The sequence below is a fragment of the Copadichromis virginalis genome, linkage group LG14 (assembly GCF_057382275.1).
Source record: "Copadichromis virginalis isolate Kocher_CV1m ecotype Utaka linkage group LG14, C_Virginalis_male_GT1.1, whole genome shotgun sequence".
Lineage (NCBI taxonomy): Eukaryota > Metazoa > Chordata > Actinopteri > Cichliformes > Cichlidae > Copadichromis > Copadichromis virginalis.
In genome coordinates, this window is record NC_140631.1 from 26,974,717 (window position 1) to 26,990,592 (window position 15,876).

The 15,876-nt window shown below is 41.7% G+C and overlaps 1 protein-coding gene across 5 annotated transcripts; it reads left to right on the forward strand.

Annotated features, from left to right (window-relative positions):
• Positions 1–433: 433 nt before the first annotated feature.
• Positions 434–15,416, forward strand: clasrp (CLK4-associating serine/arginine rich protein). Of its 5 annotated transcripts, none has more exons than XM_085430212.1 (21): positions 434–497; positions 1,825–1,964; positions 2,339–2,436; positions 2,528–2,629; positions 4,175–4,254; positions 4,412–4,496; positions 4,589–4,725; positions 5,361–5,457; positions 6,587–6,665; positions 6,748–6,821; positions 6,903–6,944; positions 7,038–7,226; positions 7,571–7,912; positions 7,992–8,177; positions 9,235–9,274; positions 11,880–11,940; positions 12,089–12,147; positions 12,292–12,338; positions 12,420–12,505; positions 12,746–12,770; positions 14,333–15,416. In XM_085430212.1, exons 2-21 carry the CDS (start codon positions 1,866–1,868, stop codon positions 14,373–14,375), a joined length of 1,971 nt encoding a protein of 656 aa, XP_085286338.1. In that variant the 5' UTR covers positions 434–497; positions 1,825–1,865; the 3' UTR covers positions 14,376–15,416. The 5 variants fall into 5 exon arrangements, with proteins under 5 accessions (XP_085286338.1, XP_085286339.1, XP_085286334.1 ...); XM_085430208.1 differs by lacking the exon at positions 434–497 and adding an exon at positions 622–777; XM_085430210.1 differs by lacking the exon at positions 434–497 and adding an exon at positions 622–741.
• The last annotated feature ends 460 nt before the right edge of the window (positions 15,417–15,876 follow it).

Consider the following 15,876-nt stretch of genomic DNA (forward strand, 5'->3'; position numbering starts at 1 on the left):
AAAATTAGAATACAATAAGAATAAACACAGTACACAACTGTACAGAATAGAATACAATAAAATATTATATACAGTAGAAAAAATATACAATAAGATAAAAATAGAATACAAATGCTATATACAACTGAGTAAAAATACAACGATGCCAGAAAAGATTATTGCACTTAGTGTTATTGCACATGTGTGGATGTGTGTGTTTGATCAGTTAGTCTTTATTGTGGAGTCTGACAGCAGTGGGGAGGAAAGACCTGCGAAATCTCTCCGTCCCACACCGTGGGTGCCGCAGTCTCCCACTGAAAGAGCTGCTCAGTGTTGTCACAGTCTGCTGCATGGGGTGGGAGATATTGTCCAACAGTGATGACAGCTTAGCCGCCATTCTCCTGTCACTCACCACCTCCACTGGGTCCAGAGGGCATCCTAGAACAGAGCTGGCCCTTCGGATCAGCCTGTTCACAACCATTTGTGATGCTTTGTATAGAATCTCCTCTGCTGTGAAGGTAGAAGTATTGATGGTGATTATTGTTTACTGTGTTTTATTATAAGGAGTTTTTTTTTTTCAAAAGTATCTTCCCATTAATGTTACATACACACGCCTCCCCCGCAGCGCCCTCACAGGCCAGAGCCGGTACTGCAGCCTGTTATATATACGCTAAGGAGGCGTGTGGTTACGCTCCACTCTGCTAACGTCGCTTTTGGCCAACTGAAAACAACCCGAGTGTGTGTTGGCGATTAGTAAAACAGGTACACTGTGAGAATTTAGACCGCGCTGAATGCCCTGTACGTGTGTGTAGATTTCAGTGTTTCGTAGCTGCTTTTTGACTATTGTTCCCAACGCATTTGCAGATCAGCTAAGCTAGGCTAGTTGTGATGCTAGATAGCATTAAAAAGGCCCGGGCTGCATGCGCAGTCAGGCCCGTGTGTATGCTAACAAACTCCTACATCACTTTGATAACACAGACTTTTTTAGCACCCGGCTGAATCTGAACGCTGAAAGTGGGGCGTAGACGGGTTAAAATAACAATTTTTAGGACAAACAGCGTTGTAATGTAACCGTTTTAACTACGTTAATACTGGATAGAAAACTAGGTTAGCTTTTTAGCTTAAGACTGTTTAGCTACTGCTGTAAATTAAAAGTACGTTTAGTGGTGGGAGATGCAGAGGTGACACCTTGATTCACTGTAATTTATGTGATGTACCAATATGAGCGGATATGAGTTTCGTCAAACACTCCGAGAAATGCACTGGAAGTGTAGACACTGATGCAAATTAATTTCAAACGTATACATTTTTGGTTTTTCGTTACACTGAATTTCCCTCACATCTCTAATGTGACGTGTCACAACTTCAGTTATAGGAAGTGACCAATATGCCTCAGTTTACTTATGAATAGACAGACTACAAATAATTTGTGCATTCATGGCCTTTTAATCTCAGACTATGTGCCTGTTGTCTTGTTAGAAGTTTAGACGTCAGTGCGTGATTTTGGTTGTCAAGTGTTTAACAAGGAATCTAGGTAACGATTGCATTGCCTGTGTTTAGTGTGAAGGTTAAAACTGTGAATCTTCGTGAGTCTTGAGTGTTGATAGTGTGTTTGCAGATGTGCTGGTTGCACTATGTAGTTGGTTCTGATCAGAGATATCAACTGTAATATGTAAGAGATACTTTCTGTCTGTATATCAAGGAAATAACGTGGAGTTCAGAGCTCTTGAAGTGCTCTGTTTATCAAGTCCAATATTTATTTATTTATTTTTAATCTTGCCCCTAACACCCCTTAATCTCACTTTCCCCTGTCTTCCATGATTCTTGCTTGTTTGCCCTGAGCAGCAGCCGTGCCCCGCCGCGCCCCCACCCCTAGCGGAGCCGTCATGTGGCAGGAGGCCCGCAAACATGAGCGCAAGCTCCGTGGCATGATGGTAGACTACAAACGGCGAGGCGAGCGCCGGCGAGAGTACTACGAGAAAATAGTAAGAAACTTTATCATGTAGCATTGCCACAGTGTACCACCGGGTAGGAGTGAGCAGGTCTGGCCTGAACACTCTTACTGCAGGATTTTTTTTTTTTAAAAAAAAAGGAAAGATTTGAGCAAATTTATACACAGTTAAGTGGATCCAAACTTTGTGGTATTTTTAAAAACATATGCATATAGTTGGCACAGCTTTCAGTTATCCTCATTGCATCAATGAACCAGTTACTGTTTTAAAAAAGTGTGAAGTTTTAGAAGTTAATTTCCATGGTTGTTGGTTTCAGTTTAATTAAAGTGCTGTGCAGTGTAACATTTTGTAGTTTTTAGATATTAGTCAATGCATTGCATTCTGACAGTTTCATTTTCTTTTGACAGAAAAAAGATCCTGCGCAGTTTCTTCAAGTTCATGGTCGAGCCTACAAGATCCACCTGGATCCAGCTGTGGCACTGGCTGCAGAGAGCCCTGCAAACATGTGAGGAAAATCACAAAATCCACACATAATAAGAGATGAGCCACACCGCAGAGCTTATGATCACATGTTGCCTCATTTTTGTTGTCTGAAGGATGCCTTGGCAAGGAGATGCCAACAACATGATTGACAGGTTTGATGTAAGGGCTCACCTGGACTACATCCCCACCTACACTCCACCTCTGCTCACCACATCGTAAGTCTGAAAGTACTTAAAGTCACATTTTTAACATGGAACCCACATTGTGTGAACATTTTACGGTTATTTATTTACTTTTTTGTTGTATGATTCTACATTGGACAGTTGTGAGGAGATTCACACATTCACCATAGATTGTTGTACATATGCAGTACAGATTGTTATATATTCAACAGTAAAGATAGTTCATTCATATGTTTTCAGTTATTTTTTTGTTTTGTTTTGGGGTTTTTTTTTTAAATTTTGTGGAAACATTTGCTCTTATATGAGGTTGAGCTGATCTGACTTTAGTGGTCAAAAGAGATGGTGACCCCTTTTTTGTTTGTTTGTTTGTTTGTTTGTTTTAAGAAAAAAATAGGCAAATTTAATTACTTATATTACAATTTCTATAATAATAAAGCCAAAACACCTGCTGCAGTAGTCTGTAGTAGTAGATTTATGACTCTTCAAGCACAGCTTTAGTGCTTCTGGTGACCCGCTCCTAAGACAGTGGCAGGTGGGGGCTTTGACTGGGGCAGTACATCTGTCCAAACTGTAATGCAGGTGTCCTAAGGTGAGCTCAGGGAGGACAGAAACCACCTGTGGAGCAGAAGAGCAACAGCTTGCATGACCTTGATTCCTAGTATGAATACAGATTATTAAAATGGGTCCTCATGGTCCTCCGGATTTCCTGGGTTTTAAGACTGTGGTCAGTAGGTGCTGGATTGTTGACCTGCTAATAGGAAAGTGAACTGATTTTTAGGCCGTTGTAAAACATTTTGGTGTTTCCCTGCTGATGATGTGTGGTTGTAGCAGTAATCCTGCTCAGTACGAGAGCAGTTGACATTATGTGTATGTCTTTGGACAGTGGTGTGAAGCTGCCAGCTGCAGGATTGACTGAACACCTGAAATAAGGTGTCAGCACAATCCTCAAATGCTGATCATAGCTGTGGTTAGTTTTACAGGTTCACTGTTTTCTAACCACAGGCACAGTCAGTCCATTGATTTCTCAAAACACCACCCATGAGGAGACTTTGTTGAAGATGGTTGCTGGGATGACCGGGTGACTACTCTTAAAACTTTCTCTGATAAATACCCCTCCTATTACATTATAATAATTTAAAAGACTAAAATTAAAAACTAAACTAAAACTGAACCTTTCTATAAAGTTAAAACTAATCTAAAAAATACCAAGCGATTCTGTAAAGTGATGGAAAACTGAATAGAATTAAAGAATTAAAAACAAAATAAAATTTAAAAACGCTGGTCATAGCACAACTGTCTGTTTCCATCTTTGTGTTGTAATGCCGATTACTTCACTGACTGTTTGTGCTGGTGCATTGAAACTTGTGGTAATAACTGTAGAGTAGCTTTTTAGTAAGACTTCTGGTTCTTACTCTGTGATAAAACACCTGCTGCTCAGTAATTGAACAGGTCATCTGTGAGATTGTATTTTTAGTCATCTTTCATGCTTGGTGAGGAGACAAACCAGTTTGGTGTGGTGAGATTTAGGCGTTCAGTGAGGTGTTTAATGTGACCAACAATCTTCTTTGTCTCATGCAGCACTCCAGAGCAGGAGATGGAGGAGAGAAAGTGTAACTATGAGCGCTACAGAGGCCTTGTACAGAATGACTTTGCCAACAGTGAGTGTTAACACACAAAATCTACATGACTATGTAATGCACTTAATAGTGTTGCACCTGTATTCTTAATGTGACCATGGCAGTGTGTTGACCTGCTCTCAGTGGGTATATTTTGCAGTTGTGTTGTGCTCTTTAAATCCCTCCTGTCCTCCTGCAGTCTCTGAGGAGCAGTGTTTATACCAGATCTACCTGGATGAGCTCTATGGTGGTCTGCCCAAACCAAATGAGGATGAGAAGAAAAAGTATGAACTAAATTTTAAAGTGATTTCTTTATTTCCACTGTGAAATCCAGTATTTTAAGTTGTGTTTATAAATCTTTCCTTGTGTTGTGCAGACTGGCTGAGAAGAAGGCCACCATTGGTTACACGTATGAGGACAGCACTGTAGCAGAGCCTGAGCCCCAGTCAGACAAGGAGGAAGACAATTCAGAAAACAGCGAATCCGAAGATGACGAAGGCATTCCAGATATCGGTGAGCGTGTTTCACTGGAGTAATCTATGTGTTAGGGAAATAAAATTCAGGAGATGACCAAATAAAACATTTAGAGGCACAGCTGTCCACAGAGAATGTGTTTGATCAGCTTTTCGTCTCTTGGATGTGCGAGAGTTATTCCACAGAACGTTTCTCAGAAGAGACTAAAATCTGAAATTGTCAATTTGACTGTGCGAGCTGGATTTGTGACATCATTTAATGCAGTGCAGGGTTCAAATGGCCAGATACACATCTGTGTAGCTGGACCAGGATTAGCTTCAGACTAACCCTCAAAATGGGCTTCAGCGAAGGAGAAATGTCACATCCCAATGAGAAATTAATGCTGTTGAACCAAGCAATTTAACAGCGTGTGAAACGCTAGTTATTGAGAAATAACACTAGTTATCTTACACTGTACCTGGAGAAGTTTGTCTTTATAAACGTGATCCACTCAGCTGGAACTGCTCATCTTTTCTGCCCGGTTGCAGGTTTTTCTTGGTTATGTGATAATTGTGTTTTAAATGCTGTGAGCCGACGATCTGATCTCAGGTCAGTGTTCCTGTTTAATGCTTGGGTAAGAAATCGACTTGTTAAAAAAATGATGTGTCTGTGTGTGTCTGTGTGTGTGCTTTCAGATGTGGAGGTTGATGTTGATGAGCTGAACCAGGAGCAGGTGATGGACCTGAACAAAATGGCAACGCCATATGGAATGGCTGAAGGAGACTTTGTCAGGTAACATGTCATTAATGACATCATGATGTCAGTGGTTCTTGAAATTTTAAGTAGTGTCTTGATCAAAGTAAAGTTAATATAGCTTTTTGTTTTTAAATTCAGGGTTCTTTTGTTGTTGGGTTTTTTCCTGTGTTTTTTTTTTTTAATTTTTTTTTAAGGTTTTAATTCTGTTTAAGTTTTTAGTCTTTTTAAGTATAATTGTATAAACGGCAGATCTCAGAGGTGAGATTTAGGAAAAGAATTTTAGGTATTATTGTGAAAACAGAACTTTTTGAAAGTTCAGTTGACTCAGTGTTTTAGACCAAATTCTTAGTAAACATGTCTGAATCTTTAGGGAAGTTGTGATACATTTTATCAACTAACTATTTTCAGAAGTCTGGTTTTTATTTTATTATAATTTTTTCGGTTAACTGAAATATTTTTTCTAATGTAGTCGTTTTGTTTTTTTAATGTTTGTTTTTTTTTTTTTGTGGTTTAATTTTGTTAACTGTAATATCCTTGACCTCAAAGTTGATGTATTTGGGTTATATTCATTTTAATTACAAGCTTCTGCAGTGTTTTAAGTTCAGCAGATACTGTAAAAATACACACAGTAAAAAAAGGTATTTTTTTTGTTTACTTTTAAATTGATTGACTATTTAGAGGATCTCTTTCAAAATAAGTTCTGTAGAGTAAAGGCGAACTTTGAGCAACATGTTTGTATTCTTGGACTCCAGTGGAGTAGCTTTGTATGGTTCACAGTGCAAAATGAGCTTTTTCATTTTTAGTGTCGTCTTAATTGGCTTTTGTGCAGCCCAAATAAACTAGCTGCTCTCCCGGGGGGGGGGGGGGGGGGTAAAAAAAACACTTTCTGAAGTTGGGGAATAAGAACAATTTAAGCCTGAGCCATTGTTCGTACAGCCACTCTTGTTATTGTTTGAAACCATGGCAATGTTTAACGTGAGCATCTGACGTTAAAACATAAACCGTAATGAGTACACTGAGCCGTGGCTCCGACACGAACGCATGTATCTCATGCTGTTACACTGAGGATCGTTGGTTTTCTTTTCTTCACGTTGATGCGCTTCTGTGTTTAAATAATTATTTTTGTGGTTTTTGTAATGCTGTGATTGTGCTACCCATTTGTCAGGATGTTGAGAAAAGACAAGGAAGAAGTGGAGGCCATCAAACATGCCAAAGCTCTGGAGGCGGAGAAGGCCATGTACTCTGTAAGACTAAATCTGCTGAGGGAAGTGTTTGTGTGGGTTGTGTTCACAGGTTTTATAATGTTTGTTTGCTTGATCGTCTCAGGGCCGCCGCTCTCGTAGACAGAGGAGGGAGTTTAGAGAGAAGAGGCTAAAAGGAAGACAAATCAGCCCTCCGAGGTAAATTTGCGTTATTTTTCCGTAATGAACTTCACCGTACCTCAGAACGTGGTTATGTTAACTCGCCATTTCCTCTTGCAGCTACGCCAGGAGAGACAGTCCAACATATGATCCTTATAAACGGTGAGTTCACCCACTTGATTTGTCCTTCCCACTTTTCTGATTGGTTGTCTGCCTCTGTGTGTCTTAACTAAAAAAAATTCTGATCACTTTCAGGCCAGAGTCAGAGTCCAGCTCTGAGTCACGCTCACGCTCACGTACTCCCGGTCCAGAGAAGATCACCTTCATCACCAGCTTCGGCGGCAGTGACGAGGAAGCCGCGGCAGCACCGCAAACAGCTGCTCCTCACTCTGGCCACGCCCCTTCCAACTCGCAGCACTCTGCAGGTCATAGCAGGGGCTCCCGGTCGGTAACTTTCCCTCCTCCTGGTTTTTCTTCTTGCAGTCACTGTTAATTAAAATGACCGCAGCTGTTCGTGCAGAAAGAATATCGATTGTTTTTGTGGTCAGAAAGGTGGATCAGCTTTCAGAGTATCTGACCAAATAATCACCGACTATCAAAAAGGAACTATTGAAGTGTGCATGCGCATAAAGAAAAATCTGATTGGGTATTTTTCAAAGCTGAAATCTGTTATCAAAATTTTTCTATAAATTAAACAACATATTACATTTAAAAGCGGAAAATATGATGTAATGATAGGCTAGGTGCTAGCCTGTATTTATACTGAAACGCTGTCTCTGTTTATTCAGGAGACGAAGGTCATCCAGCAGCCACTCCCCTTCTTCCTCCTCGCACTCTTCCTCTCGGTCCTCCTCTCGCTCATCGTCACATTCACGCCGACCCCGACGAGGACGCGGGGGAAGAGATGGGCGTCGATCCCGGAGTCGCTCGCGGTCAAGGCGGCGCTCTAGGTCCTACTCCCGAGGTAGAGGAGGGAACGGAGGATCGTGGAGGAGACGTGACCGGTCACGCTCCAACGACAGAGACAGAGAACGTGAGAGGGACAGAGAGCGAGAACGAGACCGGGATCGAGACAGGGATAGGGACAGAGACAGGGATAGGAGACGATACTCGGCACGTAGAAGAACAAGGTTAGCTTAATCTGTAAGCAGTGCTACATGAGCTGCCTAACAGAATTCTGTAGTTGAAGCCCTTTTGTCTTTCTATCAGGTCCCGCTCGAGCTCACGTCAGGGCGGCAACTCGAGGAGAGGGGGTTGGAGCAGTGGAGGACATCGTCGTGGTGACAGCGGCAGCCACAGTCCCTCACGAACCCCTAGCCGTCCTCGCCGTAGCCCATCCCCTGCCCACAGAGGGGCCCAGCCTGCTACCATTGCCATCTCTGACAAGTTAAGAAAGTAAGAAGACCCTAAAACACTTTAACAGAGTGTGAAAATGTAAATAATCAATATTATAGAAAGAGCGGTGTCTTTAATATCCAAAATGAAAGCTCCCTGGCCTTGTCAGAAATCTGGAAATATTCTGCCGATCATCCAAACCCTTAATCACACATAAATAAGACTAAGTGTCTCTAGCCTTGTGTCGTCACAGATTCATTTTGGGCTTCTGATGATTTCTTAATGGAGCATAATTCTTCATTACCATCTCTCCAGTTTAATTTTTTCCTCGCAAAATAATGAGAACAGGAGCGAGATCCATTTAAAAGACAAGAGAAATCTCTACACTTCATCAGCTGTCATTTAAATATTTCCTGGTTATTTAAACATGTTTACAAAGACTTTAGTCACTGTGACTGACCTTTTGTGGCCTGACTGCTATATATTGTTCGTCCACCAGGGGGCCTTGCCCCACATTTTAGCAGATGTTCGTCTAAAAGGTGTATTTTTAGGCAAAATAGACACGTACATTTCAGGCTGCTTGATTAAAAACCACCAACAGTTTTCATCCTTTTACTGTTTTTTATCAAACTTTGTAATTTTCCCCGCTCTTTAAGAATGGTTTTGTCTCAGGAAAAGCACACTTTCGACTCATAACTCATTAGATTGGCTAATCAAAAGCTGAACAGCAAGTGTTCTTGAGTTTAATGACACACAAGACAAAAGGTTTGGAGATGAGCTGTGCTATAAAGTGGAAATATAAGTAGTACTTTATTGCTTTAGGGCTGACATGTCTCTATTTACCATCATCACTTTTCAGACTTAAGGCACCTGACTAGGCCTGTGCTGCACCAGTGAACAATAAATAAGTCCATAAATAAGAGTCTTAAAACAGTCAGTTTCAGTGTCACGAAGCCAGAACAATTTAACACCTGTTCTTTATTGCTTTTCACATTTAAAAGCCATCCTCACCCTTCAGCGTTACACCTGTTAGAAAGTCAGTATGCATATATAAATATGCCATCTTCACCTCATCGTGATGTGTTTTTCTGTCTTCTTCTTCTTCTCCTCTCTCCAGGCCTGACACTTCGGGTGGTAAAGAGACGGGAGCTGCCAAAGTCAGTAAGAATTTGATCTAGCTGGGTTTCTTGCTAAAGCCTACGCCTCCCTCATCCCTGACAGGCTGACTTGGTTGTCCACCACACTGGGATGTAGAAGCCATTGTTGCCCACAGAGAACAGTTATTTTATTCTTATCCCCCTCCCCCTAAAGTGGACACGCCCTGCAAATTACACTACAGTATTCTTGCCAGATGTCTAAGTTAATGCTGCCATTTCTTTATGAAGTGAACTTTTATACGTCCTCTGAAGTCTTGATGATGATTTTAATCTTGGTGGTGGATGCATGTGTGCAGTTATCTTTATGCATCTGTCTTTAGTCTAAAATAAACACACTGTGACACATCAAAGGTCTTGAGATGAAGAAGATCACTTCTTCCTCTTATGACAATCTATAAATCAGTAATGAACACGTGAATGACGAACATATTGATTAAAGAAATAGTCGGACACTTTCGAAAGTACAAATGGACACAAAGATCAAAACAACAATTGAGCAAATAAGCAGACTTCCTAAATTTTTGAGCAGTTTCCTTTAAGAATAAGTCATCGAAACTGTTTTGTGAAATGTATTTCTGTCATGGACGACTTTTCTTCTCACTCTTTTCCTGGAAGAGAGGACGAGGTTTGAATACATCCCAACTGTCACACAGTCAAATAGTGTACATTTGTTATCAGCTCGTCTGTTGCCTGCAGCTTGTGACCTGCAGTTTTTCTTGCCTGGCCAGATTTGAACAGCCCAGCGAAGGGTGTGTCGTGACAAAACGCCACTGGCCAACTTTTTAAACTCACCGGACCTGAACTTGCTCTTGTTTCACTTTCTGACCCTCTCTCCTCCTCCAGTCCTTGTTTTTCTTTCTTCTCTCTGGCAGTGTTCGTACAGTTGCAAGAAAATCTTTGGGTTACCATGAGAATTATGATTTCTGCATTACTTACTCATGGGGTCTGATTTCTTAAACAGTTAATGCCTTTCTTGAACACATTGAGCAATCATTCATTTCAATATTTGAATTTTCAACTGCAATAATCCTTCATGTGTTTGTCATCGCTGCTTATGAGACAACACTGAGAGTCTGGGCCTGTTCCTCTCTACATAACTGTTTGAGTTCGTCAGTATTTCTGCGACGTTTGTTTCCCCATTGGCGTTGTTCCTTTGTCCAGGTGTGAACATGGTAATCACACTCCAGGTGTGGACAAAACAACCACATTGAGTCCCTTTGGAGATGGAGGTCTCGATCCAGATCAACTCCAGAGTAGTTTGTGGGACCAGATGCAAATTTGAGCTAAACGTCTTCCCGTAGCCAGGTGTGCTTTGCTTTCTGGGATGTAGCGGAGTAATGCAGCCGTGCTCAGTACACAAACTGTAAAATATTACCCATATAAACATGAATGTTAGGAATAAACTCTGAGTTATCTGCTGCTCCAGAGCACAGCATTTTCTTCCCATTTTAGACACATGTGGCCAATAAGCAGATTGAATGTTCTCACATCTTTTTTTTGGTTTGATTGGAGTTTTCTGTGTGTAAATAAACAAAACTCGTCAACTGATTTGGACCAGGGTAAACTAACTTTAGGTGTGAAAATGCCCTCAAACAGCCCTCCCCAGATGGATTAAGGTCAGGACGATTCTGCCTTGGCTCATCCAAACCTTGAATTTTCTTTGTCTTTGGTTCATTCTGTTCTTGGATTACCAGTCCTCTCCTTGTGGGTTTACATTTTCCAGTAAAATGCTTCGTAATTTGTTGCTCTCCTAACAATCGCGAGGTGTCCAAAACCTGGGGTAACAAGTCAGCCTAAAGCCTAATTGTTCCTCCACCGTGCTTCACAGGATGGTGTTCTGGTTTTTTGGGGTGTAGAGTTTGCAGAGTTGTGGTTTCCTGTGGGGTCACAATTAACCTTATGTCTAGGGAGTCCAGGGATTTTGTTGTTACCCTTGGGTGTTTTCCCCAGGACTATACTCTATATTCCTGATGCTATTTTTGCAGAGAGATAACCGGCAGTTCTCAGTTTCCTCGATTTGGAGACGACCCAAACTTCAGTCTCACCTTATCAATTGGAACGCCTGATTCCAATGAACTTTGGAAGTACTTTTCCCTGCCTGTACTCAGTGATTACCCAGGTTGTTTTAAAATTTTAAATGCATAAAGATTGATCTTCATTTTGAAACCAATCAGTGCAAAAATCATAGTAATTCCAAAGTGTCCACAAACTTTTTCTTGCAACTGGTTTTTTTTTTGTTTTGTTTTGTTTTGTTTTTTTTTAACTATATATTTGTGTTCATGTTGTTTTGATCCTGGCCTGTCTCTAAACTGTCCCACAGCAGTTGCAAGCTAAAGCAGCAGTCTGTCTACACACACACACAGAGCCTGTGTCTGTTGTTCCAACACACAAAATGTTTTCAATCACTTGTAATCTGTCACCCTTTTTATCTCCACCAGCTACTGTTCGTAAAGGTGATGGTATTGAATTTGTACAATAGCCCCGGTACCTCCCCCTCTCTCTAACACATGCGTGCACACTGACACACACACTTCTTTTTTTTTTTTTCTTTTCTTTTTTTTTCCGGCCATGGAAAGCTGTACTAACACATTTGTGTCACCTGCAGCCCAAGATGACCCCACAGGAACGGCTGAAGCTGAAAATGCAGAAGGCTCTCAACAAGCAGTGTGAGTGCAGCCGAGCAGATCGCATGTGTTTGTGGTTAATGTGCGAATTAAGAATCAGCACTGTGCACAACTTGAAACTGTTGAAGATTTTCTCATATTATGCAAAGTGAAAAAGATGATAAAGATCTTTCTTTTGCCTGATCTGCAGCCAAGGCGGATAAGAAAGCCGCTCAGGTGAAGATCCAGCAGCAGGAACACAAACGACAGGTAGGTGTGTGTGTGTGTGTGTGTGTGTGTGTGTGTGTGTGTGTGTGTGTTTGTGTGTGTGTGTGAGAGCATGTCTGAGGTTTAGTAAGACAGAAGCGTTTTTGTCCACCTATTTCCTCTTATTGCTGGTTGTTTACTTTACAGGAGCGAGAAGGCGAACTGCGAGCCATGGCACGCAAGATACGCATGAAGTAAGTCCGTGTTTGTGTGCCTAGCTGGACCGTTTGGTATTTGTGTGTCGCAACTTTCTGACCCTGGCGCTCTGCGTTTAGGGAGCGCGAGCGCCGTGAGAAAGAAAGGGACGAATGGGAAAGACAATATGGGCGACAGAGCCACTCGCCTTCTCCTTCCAAATATGGTAAGGCTTTAGGTTTTTGATTGACAGCAGCAACATGGCTCCTGTGTAATTAGAATGTGGCTTAATGAACATGCAGTGTTTGTTCTGCAGCCTTGCATACTCGCACAGAAGTAACCAAAATATTTAATCAGCTCAGGCTCTGATTTGCTGCCATCAGTTTCTGCTCTGCCAGTTTTATGGGCTTTAAGATGTTCTGGCATGCAGTTGTTTTTCATCACGGCTCTGTCCTCTGTCCCTCAGGCCGAGAATACAACTCATACAAGAGGTATGTGAGAAGCCACAAGAATCTGCACAGCCACAATGAAGCAGAATGAATTATGTCTTCTTCTTTTTTCTTTCTCTCTGTCTCTCTCTCTCTCTCTCACTCACACACACACACACACACACACACACACACACACACACACACACACACACACACTGTCTCAAAGGCTCATCACCAGGCCTGCAGACACCGTAGTTAAGCTATTTGTCTTCTCATCAGTTGCAAATTAGAGTACAGATTAGTGTTGAAAAGTCAGACTAAATGCAAAGAGGTCAATACCTTTTCAGGTAGTTTCTCTACAGCCACATGTGTACATCCACAGAGCACTTTATTAGGAACACTATAAGCTCGTCTACCAGTTGGAAAGTGAGTGGATCGATTCCTGACTCCCTCTGGTTATAAAGTGTGTAACTGAGTAGAAAAGCACCATTTAAGCACCAGTCCGTTTTTACCATTTAATACTCAGCTCAGGGCTCCCTTTACTCTCCAGACAGCATCTGTCAGTGGATTCCACATCTTTCTGCCAACACTGGGGGTTCTAGTCCTTTCATCTCAACAGCATTACATAATTTCTGTGTATTGGACAAACGTGCTGTCCGTCTGTAACTTTCATACATAGACGTGGGTCACGTGCTCAGTCTGTTGAGCTCCTTTTTGTGGTTATCTGACCTTTCTCATTGGATCTCCCTCATCTGTCCACAGATATCTGTGTGTGTGTGTGTGTGTGTGTGTGTGTGTGTGTGTGTGTGTGTGTGTGTGTGTGTGTGTGTGTGTGTGTGTGTGTGTGTGTGTGTGTGTGTGTGTGTGTGTGTGTGTGTGTGTGTTTTTTTGTTTGTTTTTTTTTAACTTTAGTGCCACTAGTAATCAGCACTGTGAGAAATATTCAAATCAGCCTCTGTGGCACCAACAGTCATGCCACAGTCGAAGTCCCTGAGAACAGCTGTTTCCTCATTACCTGCTCCTGACCTGTAACATGTTACACACTTCACTGCCACCACGTCAGTGGCCGATTGAGTGCCTGCTTGAATGAGCAGGTTTAAAAGTGTTTCTAATAAAGTGCTCAGGAAGTGTACTTTATGTTTATAACTTGTGTTTAGATGATCAGTTTAGGTCTGAAGTGAAGGCTGATGAATGATTTTGGATGAACATTGTACGGCCTGATGTAATGTGTTATTGATGTCTAGGGCTTGTTTACTTCAGGGATGTTTGTAAAAAAGAAGAACTGGGGCTAAACTACATGGACATGAATGCTTATTTTAAATAAATAAAAGAACTTTGTGCTAAAATTCACAATTTGAATTGGTTTCTAAAACTTTGGATATTTCCAAACCCCACTGACTGAGGTGCAGACACCTCTTCACTGACTTTCTATGAAAGTCATTCGGGTAGTTGGTTTGTAATACTGCTAACGACCAAACAACTGACGCTTACGTGCCTTGATGGAGCTGATAAGATGATCTTCACCAGATTAGAAACAAATTTTTAATCTCACACTAAAGCACAGCAGTCATATCTTTGTTTGTTACGCTGCTCTTTATACTGGAGTCTTTTCTTTTTTCCAGGAGGTCGCGGTCTCGATCGCGGAGTCCATACTACAGATACTGAGCGGATGGCTGGACAGCAGTACATCAGTTTCGAGCACATACTATCCAACAACAGCCTACATACAACATGGAAACATGAAGAAATGACTGCTGGCTAATAAACCAACACACAAATCTGCACCTGGATGTTCTCTGGTTTTGATCCTGTGACACCTTCAGCCCTTTTCAGACATGGATTGTTTTATTCACACTTGAAGGTCACACTGCTGCTTTCTGAGAACAATTGTGATGCCTGGCACCTGTAGCCTCAAACACTAAAGGTGTGTACTCACACTTGGCTACAGTGACTAAGAGTGGAATCTCTGTATGTGTGCTGCATGGTGCTTCCCCTTACACACAAGCTCAACATTCAGATTCCTGCTTTTCTTTTAAAGCAGAATTAAGTAAGAGAAGAATCTCTAAATATTTCCTAAACTCAGAAACGAATTTTTGATCGTGTGCAGGTTTCTGTGGTTCAGGCTTTAGTGAGGCGAACACCACAAAGATGCAGAAGGGCCATGTGCCTGCCTGTCCTTTCTAAAGCGACTGCATCATTCGACCTGCTGTGATGAATGTGATGCAGAAGGCTGCCGTGTTCAGGTGAAGGATGTCTGAAAAGGGCTCCAGTCACTAAATACAGTTAATTGGTTTAATTTCTCCTTGTAAAGACAGTCTTGTCAAATAACTAACTCCAGTTTCTCCACTTCTGCATGCTCTCCCTCTCCGTTTCCCTTTCTGAACACTTCCTCTCAGCACGGAGACATTTGTATCTACTACTAAGCAATACCTGCAGTTTGTATCCTCCTCGCTTCACAACCTCCTCCCACAGTTTGGCTTCTTTTTTTAATATGAAAACATTAAACCAAGGAACATTTTAAACGCCTCCTGTGTGACACGTCCATCTGAAACCGCCTCACAGAAAGCCGATGAAGTCAAAGTCGATGCATTTATTAAAGTGGCTGCTCTTTTTGTACCGTCCTCAGCCAGCTGTTGACAAAAGCAGAGAAGTCTTTGTTCTCAGTGATGTGGAATGTTAAATACAAATAAAATTTACTTTGAGTTACTTGCCTTTTTTCTTCTTTGTCTTCATTAATGTGACAGATTATGCACAGAATTATTTACTGAAGTCTCCGCGGGGTGAATTAAATATTTAATCAGGATGAGCATGCTGCATGTATTAGTGTAATGTATCACCATGCATTGAGATATACTGCCTGCAGTGCGTGGAGGCGAACGGTAGGAGGCGACAGCGTTCAGCGCTTCGCTGTCACAGAGCGTCTGTGAAACTTCGGAGGTGTTTTCCACGCTGTTTGTTGAAACGCAGTGAGCAAATAACATCAACAGCTGCTCGCAAGAAAAAGGAGAAATAAATATTTCTCTGGTTCCGGTTTGGTTTCAGAGACACCTGTGGAAAACCAACGAGGTATTTCCTCTGAACTGCAGAAGAGGAACTGGTGTTTGAGACCCAGTAACGGGGTGTGAAAACCCTGATTTAGACGGGCTACTTAAAGCTGTGTAAAACA